Source organism: Orcinus orca, chromosome 11 (genome assembly GCF_937001465.1).
Source record: "Orcinus orca chromosome 11, mOrcOrc1.1, whole genome shotgun sequence".
NCBI lineage: Eukaryota > Metazoa > Chordata > Mammalia > Artiodactyla > Delphinidae > Orcinus > Orcinus orca.
This window is the reverse complement of record NC_064569.1, coordinates 49,775,111-49,786,264: the sequence shown is the minus strand read 5'-3', so window position 1 is coordinate 49,786,264 and position 11,154 is coordinate 49,775,111. Positions and strand designations below refer to the sequence as shown.

The 11,154-nt window shown below is 40.5% G+C and overlaps 2 protein-coding genes across 2 annotated transcripts; one reads left to right on the top strand and one right to left on the bottom strand.

The window, feature by feature from the left end:
* Nucleotides 1–1,609: 1,609 nt before the first annotated feature.
* On the bottom strand, nt 1,610–2,740 carry LOC125960389 (uncharacterized). Its single transcript, XM_049693984.1, has one exon. The coding sequence runs from the start codon at nt 2,653–2,655 to the stop codon at nt 2,305–2,307; it is 351 nt and encodes a 116-aa protein (XP_049549941.1). The 5' UTR covers nt 2,656–2,740; the 3' UTR covers nt 1,610–2,304.
* LOC117203947 (putative uncharacterized protein encoded by LINC01465) lies at nt 2,659–4,357 on the top strand. Its single transcript, XM_033440534.2, has one exon. It carries the CDS (start codon nt 2,659–2,661, stop codon nt 3,127–3,129), a length of 471 nt encoding a protein of 156 aa, XP_033296425.1. The 3' UTR covers nt 3,130–4,357.
* Nucleotides 4,358–11,154: the final 6,797 nt, after the last annotated feature.

Genomic DNA, 11,154 nt, shown 5'->3' with positions numbered 1-11,154 from the left:
ACTGAGGATGACATTTATTAAAATGTTATTACCATAACTGAGCTTTCCTTTGATCTGGTATTTATTGAGGACACCCAAACACTGCCTTATTCTTTCCCATCTGTGGCTTTTTGCTAATACAAATTACTTAAATGCCTGACAACGGATCAACAAAAAAGTCAATTGTGCCAAGTAAATGTCAAAAACATCAAGATTGGAAAGTTGCACTTTTGATAAGGCAAATTCATCTTGTAGGAAACTGTCAACAGTAAAAATGTTCAGTAGATAATTTTCATCGGTGTGTACAGAAATGTAAAAGTGAAATGCAAAAGTGAAAGGCTAATTTTTAATACTGGAGATTAGAGCAGAAATATAACTATGGTACTAAAAACAAGTTGGCTGAGGGCAGTATTTTCTCTTGTAATTTAGCAAACAAGAATAACATATAGAAGTACCTTTATATCCAACAACAAAATGTTCCTACTATGTGGGCAACATATAGTTCTGGATGAAATTTACTTTAAAAGCAGAAGATAAACTGTGAATACTTTATCTGTATACTTCAGCTTCCTATCTGCTGATCCATTAAAGTTCAATAAATTACTGGCAGAATCTGTAATACTTTTGGGCACAAATTAACAACTGTTGATCCCCTATAAAATGTTAAAAAGCGTAGTGGGAAAGATGACCTGTCGGATGAGAATTAGCATGGCTGGCTGAATGGAGTATTTTGGAAAATGAAAATTATTATACTACAATTAGAATTTTATTAGTTTCTCCATAAATCAAGATTTGACATAGCACCCAAAGATTTTCATCATTTAAAAGAATTGGCTTTTAATAAAGACCTGAATTTTCTTTGATATCAAGAAAGCAAACTCCAAGAGCCAACGCTCACATATTTTATGCATTTTAAGATTCAACGTAAGGTTCTATACTGTCCTTCCCACAATGAGGCAGCTCCATCCAGATGAGATCAGATTGAGCAAGGTTCTCTCTCAAAGCTAAACCAAACCAAACCAAGGCATACTTATTAGATAACTTTTGAATTACGAAAGCATCAAACTCCTCCTGAAGGGGACAAAAAGGATTCGGTTGGCTTTAGTTTTTTCTCCTTATATGTGCCTTTTTCTTAGTAAAGAATTGCCTTAGTTTTTTTCAATTATGCATCAAAAATTAAACCGCAGAATGTTTGTGATTACATCACAAAGCTAATTATTCTGCACAAATCAAAACCGGATCAGTTTTCTAAGAAAAGTACTAAAATTTACCACCAATTTCTCTCAGTGAAATTAAAATTTTAGAAATACAATCATCTTTTCCACCCAGACTTCAGGGTATTTGAAATACCGAGTAATTTCATTAGTTTTCCAAACTACATTTTTTTAATAAAAATTGGATCTTCCTGCTTGGCGTAGTGGTCCCTCACAAATCAAAATGGACAATCTTAGATTTTAAACTCAAAGTATCCAGAAACCACACTTCTAGCTCCTACCTAGATCCTTTTCTCCCACACTGAAATGCAATGATATAAATGATTACATGAGAATCAAAAGCCAAAAAATCCCACCACACCGGCAGAATTTGAGCCCCCAAAGTTAAACTAAAAAGAAAGAAAAAAAAAGCACAGCACACTGTAAAGAGAATTTATTTGCCTCATACATTAAAAAATCTCAATAGTGCATTTAACTATAAATTCAGTCTTCTTATTCAAAGAGTTGCAAAGTTTAAACAGAAACTTTTAATTGCTTTGGGTTTACACATTTTAAAAACTCTTAGATTTACCGAGAGAACATATTAAAAAAAAAACAGATTTGAACTGTTAAGGCATAAACTTTATAATTAATGGGTCTACTATTCCGCCCCTAATGCCAGTTCTGCACAAGATACCTCACACCACTCCGACCCACAGATAAAGAATGAAGTAAAATAGGTACAAACTAAATCTTGCATCAACTACTGAAAGAAGCGGTAAAATTATTTAGGGTGGAAAAGTTATGTGTCAATCTCTCTCACAATTGCATTCCTTCCTTTTCGAGCAAATACCGAATCCAAAGACTTAGGTCTTCCCCAGCTTTACAAAAGTCCCCGTCCACCCCTCTCCCCGCAGTCCCTTCCTCCCTCCGGGAAAATGTACAACTAACGGTTTCCGTGGTGGCCGGCCCTGCCGGGGCTCGGCGGGCTGCCCCCGCGCCCCGGAAAACAAAGGGGATTCCCAGCCATTGTCCTCCGCGGCGCTGAGCATCACCAGCACTAGCAAGGCAGTAGCTTGCGCAGTTATCTCCACAGCGGGCAATGTCACAACCCGACCAACAGCACAAACTACTACCTCAGCCAGGGCCATGGTGTCAGGGAGGCACCGGACCACGCTGAGGCGAGCGAAGCGACTCCGGCGCTCCTTCGTCCATCCTCAGCCGCCGACGTCGGCCCGGCGCCCCTGCCCTTCCCCGCCGCGCCCGCAAGACCCCGCCCAGCGCCGAGCCGCTCGGCCGCACCAGGCGTGCCCCGGGAGCTCTGGGCATCACAGCGGCGCCGGCGCCCGGGGGAGGCCGGGCCGGCGTCCTCTACGTAACCGACAGCTCTGGAAAGAGAAAAGGTGCGGAGGGGTCCTAGCGGAGGCACCCGCTCCCTCCGCCGCCCCGAGGGGACGCCGTCCCCCGGGCCACTCGAAAGCATGAAATGGGCGGCAAAAGCACAGCAGACGCCTACGGGACCTGGACGGTCCCCGAGAGGCAGCAAGCAGCGCTCCCGCGCTTCGCCCGTCGCGCTCCCGCCACGTCTCCGGGCTGTGCCGCCCGCTCCCCTCCCTGCGGTGGGGGCTGGGCGGCGGCTGGGCCCCCACCGTTGCCGCGCTCCCTACACCCGCGCGAGGCCGGCTCTCCGCCCGGGAGAACGCCGGAGCGCTTCCCGCAGAGGCAACACCGACTCCGGCGCCGCAACCAGAAACCACGGCACAGCCCAGAAGTCCCCAGGCCACCGGCTCCCCAGCACCCTTCGGGGAAATCTCGTGCACCTCTGCAGGAGGCGAGAATAAAACAAAAACCCCGTAAAACTGAAACCGGGCCGGGCGGCGGCATGGGTGGCAGTGGCAGCGGCAGCAGCCGGCGAGCGCGGACACACGCCCCGTCTCGCGCTCCGCTGCTCCAGTGAGTCCGGACGAACCATAGAGATCACTTAAGGAGGCTCGCGCGCTACTCCCACCACGTGACCGCCCCGCCAGGCCGCCCCCCGCGCCGCCATCTTACATCCGGGACCGAGGCGGCGTCCCTTTTCCCCGACTTGGCAAAACTTCGACGTGTCACTAGAAATCAGCCCCCAAAGGGGGGGACCCCGATTCCATGTCACCAAAGTGCTGAGGCCGTGGGCCATTCCCCCCAATCCCCTTTACGGGGCAAAGAGGAGCCCCTAACTTCTCTCAGTCTTTGCCCGCAAAGAAAATGGCGGCACTTACCGCCGTCTAAGTGGACACGTTGTCTTCTGGCCGGGGTTTAAAGTTTCTGGCACCTCCTTTCGCATCCGGCAAGGACACCACCACATGCGCTCCACCCCGCGGCGTGGCCGCCGTGCTACATTACGCAGAAAACCGGCGGGAAAGCTGCTGCGCGGCTTACTTTAACGCGCAGGCTCCTGGGACTTGTGGGTGGTTTCTTTTCTTTTTTTTTTTTTTTAAAGGCCAAGTTTGGGAAAAGGCCGACTGCCGTAAGCCCCATCTGCTTCGGGGCCAGGCAAGTTACTTTTTGTCTCCCATTTTGAGGCTTTCTGTGAAGTTAACAAATCATTGTGAAGAAAAAGTAAACAGGGGTTGCCAGTTAAGATACGGAGCGTCTAGTTAAATTCAAATTTCAGATAAATAGTTTTTTAGTATATGTATGTCCCATACACACACAAAAAATTGTTTATTTGAACTTCAAATTTAACTGGCGTCCTATATTTTTATCTGCTAAATCTAGCAATACTGTTAGTCATCACGCTCCTGAAAATCCAGACCACATAACAAAAGTAAGGAATGGAGGAACTGAAGAGTGTGTTCAGATTTGGAACTGACTCTGCGTGGAGACTTTGATCCCTTCACGAAGGCCAGAGAGCTGAGGTCCAGACTCCAAACTACGCACAAGGGACATCCATGTGCTTTTTGGACAAGTACGTTTTCTATTCCTTTAAACCAGCACAATCTAATTTTGATAACATCCTCTCAGCCAAAGAATTTCATGCAAATTAAAGATTACGTAACACTGGGTTTTCATTTCTATTCTATATAGTATTGGTGATGGGACACAATTTCTTGAACAAATTTTCAAATTAAAAGGCATCCTGCCTGACATGTTTCAAAACAAAATTTGTAATATGCAAATTAAGAAAATAAAATATACTTGGTTTATTTGGGCTTTTTTGGCTGTGCCACTTGGCTTGTGGGATCTTAGTTCCCTGCCTGACCAGGGATAGAACCCAGGCCCTTGGCCGTGAAAATACAGAGTGTAACCACTGGACCATCAGGGAATTCATTAAAATATACTTGGGGGGCTTCCCTGGTGGCGCAGTGGTTGAGAGTCCACCTGCCGATGCTGGGGACACGGGTTTGTGCCCCGGTCTGGGAAGATCCCACGTGCCGCGGAGCGGCTGGGCCCTTGAGCCTGTGCTCTGCAGCGGGAGAGGCCACAACAGTGAGAGGCCCACGTACAGCAAAAATAAATAAATAAAAATAAAATATACTTGGGTATGCCCACAAACTGACCGATCTCAATGTCATGCTTGTACGCATTTTAAAGCAACTGCTAAAGGCAGTTTGCCTGCGATGTCCAATCTGAACTACTTCCAATTAACAATATGTATTTTCGTATATATTGAACATACTTGCAATTAAGTGCCTTACTTGACAAAGTTGACAAAATTGACTGCATCACAGTGATGTTTACCACAAAGTCTGTAGAAACTTCACTAATAGTTTATGATTCACACCACCTTGTTCCCATAAGCAATGATTGGGTTGCCATGGCCGTCATCCCCCACTGCTCATTCACTGTACACTGGACCACATTATCCTCCACCATAGCAAATGTCATTTGTCATAATGGTCCAGATATTCAAATGGTCATCAAACAGTTATTTGGTCTACAGTATACAGATACATTAGAGCAATAAAATTTCCAAATAAATTTAGTCATTACACTAATTGTATCAGATTCCTTTCCACAATTAACCTGTTTTTGACAGTGTTGACACCAATGTACTCATCATCCAGACACAATGTGCTGTTATCAACTCTTTCTTTTCCTCCACCCATAATATCCAGAATCTAATCATCCTTTCCTTTCCTAATGTGAGCATGCTCACCTTATCAATCCTTCACCATGACCTCACAGCAGAAAAATTGCAACAGCTGTAGCCTACCTTAGCTCTCCCTACTCTATACTCCTTCCACTTTATCCTGCTTATAACTGCAAGTTTATCTTCCTTAGTTTCATAATATACTCCTAAAAATAATCACTCCAAACTCCTGCCACCTCAAATCTAAATTACTCTGCTTGGCTTTCAAGGAATTTCATGAACGGGCCTCAATCCTTTACCATCAACCTTGTTTCACACAACACATCGAAATGTACTCTCTCTGTTTCCTCATATCTCAGATATATGCCTTGCTCGCATTATTTGTCTTTACCTGAAATACCCTCAAATATCCTTTGGACCCAACTAGCTATCAGCACCTGGAAGCCCCCAATGACTTCTGTCCATACAGCAAGGATACAGTTATGAATATACACAATAGTAGGTTCTCACTATGCTGTGGTTGTCCAGTAAAAGACAAAAAAACTATCTTTTTGTGAGAAGGTATGGGTTTTCTGACCATTTCTTGAATGACGTGGGCCAAAATTTTTGTTCTATGTAACATCCACCAGGTACTGTGTGCCCTGGGACAGTTCTTCACAACACTCCTTTTTAAAATCCTAATAAACAACTCTATGAGTTAAACACTACTATGAACTCTATGTTACAGATGAGGAAGCCAAATCAGATTAATTAACCCAAGGTCACACATCTAGTAAGTAACAGTGCTGAAATTTGAATCTAGGAAGTCTAGCCCCAAACTCTGGGCTCTTAACCACTAAGCTACTGGTTATAATATAACCTCTTATAACAAACTACAAATCAGTAAGATGTTTTAAACTCTCAGACCAAATAAAAACCCAGTGCAGCTCTGGAGGTCCCAGTCATTAGACAAATCTTTTTTTCACAGTACTTCATAGTTATGTTCAAGTGTTTTTGTCCCAATTCCTATTCATAGAAATAGTAACTGTCTAAAAAGCATTTTCAATTTACTTCAGTAAGGCTTGGATTTTAATGAAGTGCGGATCATTTTTGTAAAACGTGAATCTAGCATGGTGTAGAAAAAACTGCTTTTGAAATAAGAGATGCTTATTCAGGGACTTCAGCTATGTCTCTCTAAGTAAGTCGCTTGACCCGCTAAACCTTGACTTCCTCCTCTGTAAAATGAGTAAAATTAATACCTTCCTTGCAGGAACTGCTGTGAGAATTAAAAGGGATAATATAGGCAAAGCCCTGGCTGACACATACTAGGTCCTCCAGAAATGATGATTAAAATTAGAAGTTAGAAAAATTACTATAACTACACTTAACTTCTGTAAATACTATGGAGGAATCTTTCAGAATACATTTATTACGCAAGCCAGGTTTTCAAGAAGGAAATTTTAAAACAAATTATTTGTCTTTGAGAGGTGGAGGGATGGTCTGTCATTGCTATAGGTAGGCAGTTTCAAAATCAGCCTCACTAAATTAAAAATAAATAGGAGGGCTTCCCTGGTGGTGCAGTGGTTGAGAATCCGCCTGCCAATGCAGGGGACACGGGTTTGAGCCCTGGTGCAGGAAGATCCCACATGCCGCAGAGCAATGAAGCCTGAGCGCCACAACTGCTGAGCCTGCGCTCTAGAGCCCACAAGCCACAACTACTGAGCCCCTGTGCCACAACTACTGAAGCCTGCAGCCTAGAGCCCATGCTCTGCAGCAAGAAAAGCCACCACAATGAGAAGCCCACGCACCGCAACAAAGAGTAGCCCCCCGCTCTCCATAACTAGAGAAAGCCCGCACACAGCAACGAAGACCCAACACAGTCAAAAATAAATAAAATAAATTTAAAAAATAAATAAATAAATAGGAGTGCTCATAAAACTAAAGAGATAATTAAGAGAGTCTAATCCAGATGAGGATTATGTTCTTTACTTGACCTAAAATTTTAAGTTATAAATCTTTCTTTCTAAACTGCTGATATTTCATAATGTCCTTCTGACTGTATATTCTTTTCTTCATTTTATATATTAATAGTTTCAACAAAGGTCTCAAAAACACATCTCCATTATTATATTTTATGAAAGTTTTTCCAAGTTCATACAAATGTTTCAATCACTTATGAAGTCTTTAAACAGAGGCAATGACATGGGATGTCACTGAAGTGTTGAACCTCGTGGGGATGAGGATGCAAACAAAGTATATGAAAGAAAAAAATGAATAATTTATCAGATCTGAAAGTAAATTCTCAAAGTGGTTATGACTTTAAGTTATACTGAGAAAACTAGTACTGCTGCAACATAATTAAAAACCTAGAATCATGCTGAGTGGTAACTGTAAAGCAAATTAAGGATCTATGTAATCACAGCCGTATCTATGCAGTTTTTGCGAAAAATCTATCCTAGGCCACAAAGAAAATTTGGGTTTGAAGCCAAGAGACTTTCATGATTATAATACATAACTGATACATCTCAACAACATAAAAATTGCAAGGAGGAAGTGTAACAACAGCAGTATTACTTTCAAGAACTGTGTCGGGAACTAAAAAAGAATCTCACAAAATTAGATAAATATATCCAGTCTGACATAAACACCATATGGTAACTGCCTTAAGAGACAGGAGTTGTATGTTATGTGTTAAAATTATGACACAGAGGTAGTAAAAGCTGGAAAGCAAATGCAATTTGCACAGTTGGGTCTGAAGTCTAATATTTTATTTTTCTAGATAAAAAGAATAAGATTGCAATATTATAGCTTTGGAGTTTTTCTCCATCTAGTAAAAGTTCATGGAAAGGAGCAGTTGGTATTATATTGCAACAGTTTCCCACAATGGTGACATGGTTTAGCAGATCTTCCCTGGTGGCACTGTTTATTGAATGTTTAAAATAAAATTTAATATAGCCACATTTGCAGCAACTGAAAATGATCTCAAAATTCAAGGGTACAATAATTTTCTTTTTTTCTGAGGGGCTAGAATCAATCCCCCAGTGTGATTAAGAATGTTTCAACTGACCTCTGTATCATTACAAGCATCAACCATATGGATACCAAATACACCCAAGAAAGACTTGAAGATGAGTACTATAACATTCCAGGTCTTCTATCAAAGAATACTGCTTTCAACAGAAAAATAGAAACAGCTGAAATACATGGGCAATATGCTGCTTCTAAGTCCTCCTTGAAACTAGGCACCATGCAAATATTATAAATCAACGAATATTTAGATAACATAAATATAAAATAGTTCAAAGTATCTGCCTCCAAAAACAAAGACCTCCCCCAAAAAAGACAAAAAAACCAAAAACTCATGAATGAGTCTAAAGACTCTCTTTTGAGAAAAGTGGTATGATCTCTCTATTTACATAAAAGACATGATTGTTCCAAGTTTAGCTGCTGAATTCATCATATTTATAGCAATCTCATTTTGTGAGATCCTGGCTGCCGAATCTTGTAGATTCGGAAAGATAGTAGGAGCTATAGCCACATATTACTTTAACTTGTTCAGCTCTTTTGAAATGGCAGGGGGACTCCACCTTTGCAAAAAACCAACAGTGGCCAAAGTAGAAGGTATTTCCAGAGTCTCATTTAATAGAAAGGCAATTGGCAGTGGCTCTACCACTAACAGCTCTGTTTCTTCTGAACAGATATAGGTGAAATTAGAAGAAAAGCTGGAAGAAAAGAGGCAGAGAATGAAAGAGAAATGAGAGGAGAAAAAGAGAAACTAGGGGAGTGTATAAGAAAGGAAATAAGGTAAACATACAATTTAAAAAAGGAGAAAAGGGGAGAAAAAAATATAGTCAAAGATCTCAATTAATAGTACGGTAATAAATTTATCAAACAACTACCCCAAGAATGTCATTACCAAATCAACTCAAAATTCAAACTATTTTGTTTTCTCTAAAGAATGAGTGAGTAACTCATTATCATCTGTTTTAGAGATAAGAAAACAGAGGCTTTGAAAAGTTAACAGGCTTGAAACTAAATAAGAGGCAGAGCCTCAGCTTCTCACAGCCTCACAATTCCTCAGGATTACTAAGAGTTGTTTATATTCACAAAAGGATCACAACATGCTCCTTATTTAAAGAGAGCCAACACTGCTAGACATTCAAAATTACTAGATTTGTAAGAAATTGGTATTTATCTAAATCCTCTGAAATAGTTTTTATATAAGATAGACATTATAACTTTCTTTCCCAATCTATAAAAACTCTTCATTCAAACTGAAAGCACTACTCTACTTACCAGAGATTAAAAGCAAATTTAATTCAAGTGATTTTGAAGCATTAAAAACTGCTTTCCCATAGTATATAAATTGGTAACACACCAGGCGGTATGAACTCCTGGTTCTTCTCACAAATGGTTAAAAAAAAAAAAAAAAGCAAAATTCACTCTAATAATGTAGATAAGTACAACCCTGCAACACTAAGCATAGTAAAATGTGGTACTTTACACAAGATGAGCATATCTGCCCCAAAGGCCAAACCTGATAAGTAGAAATCTAAAGAACATACTAGGCTGCTGGCAATGCTTTCATGAGACCATTTTTGTCTACATTTGTGGTAGTTTTCCATTAAAAAAAAAAAAGTAATCAACAACATTCTCGGCCTGGACATAGATTAATTCTTCAGAGGCTTCTACATCTCCATGATTAATTTCTATAGCAATCACAGGTACTGTGAATCACAAGAACTGTGCCTTGGCTAGCCAGATGTCACATCACCTACAGCAGACTCTTGAGGATTTGGTTGCTCGTCTGAATTATTCTACATTTGAGAAGAATATATTAGTCATTATATAATAACTACACTGTCATTCATTAACACAGTGTAACAATGATAACCTCATTAATACTCTTGAGTTGACTCTTTGGCCCAATGGTTACCTAGGACTAGAGGTACCAAACTGTGATGATGAACAAAATACTCTAAAGTTACAATGAGAAAGGACAACCTAGTTATTGGCCTGCTACAGAATTAAATTAAGTGAATGTTATTCATCACAGTAAAATATATGTGCTTAATTGTTCATCTCTTCCTTCTGGTACTAAATATAATTTTAGGAATATAGCAAGAGATGAATAATAATCACACAGGGGAAAAATAGGTAAGAAACAACATAGCTGTTAATAAAATTTTAAATGAAAGCAAGTGAAAAGTGGGTCTAAGCCAGACTTTTATGCACCTAACAGGCTTCTCAGAAATGAATGTTACTCACAAAAGTATACAGTAAAACTAACAAAACTTAACACTAGTTTTTATAAAGAAATACGAAATAAGAAACTACAAAATGACCTTTTCCTTTTTGGCATTATAGGAAACTAAAAGTAAGTTATTCAAGTTGAAAATTAGTTTGTCTCCTTTTTAGTGGAAAAAATAGCTAGAAAAGGACTTTAATCCAATTGTTGGCATATGCCAGCTGTCCTGCAATCCATATAAGACAGGTACTGTCAGGGACAAAAGGTGATTACGTGAGGCTTAAAACTCATTGTATTTATAATATGTATCCCACAGGACATTATTACTACTGTTTCAAGGACCAGTCATACTCTCAAATGTGCTATAAAATGATCTTAGCTTTGGGAGCTTCCTTTTTGAATCTTCTAGCATCTATCAATAGTAATCTCACACAGCCCAGTTCTTCTAGTAACTAAAGAAGGCAATTTATACCAACAAGACAAGGGCAATGTGTTAACCTCCCCAGGGATCAGGATATTTTAGAAAATGCAGCCTTGACTCAAGGGAATGAATTGCTAGTAGTGATTCTTGGGGGCGGCAGGAGATATTCTGGGAGGAAAACCCTGTCAAATTATACCACGAAGTGGGCAGCCCACTTTGCTTGTCACTAAGACTGGGATGATTACCATACTATATGGTATTT

Coding starts and splice junctions, on each gene's coding strand:
- LOC125960389 (XM_049693984.1), bottom strand. CDS start 2,655: ATGCTTTCGAGTGGCCCGGGGGACGGCGTCCCCTCGGGGCGGCGGAGG.
- LOC117203947 (XM_033440534.2), top strand. CDS start 2,659: ATGGGCGGCAAAAGCACAGCAGACGCCTACGGGACCTGGACGGTCCCC.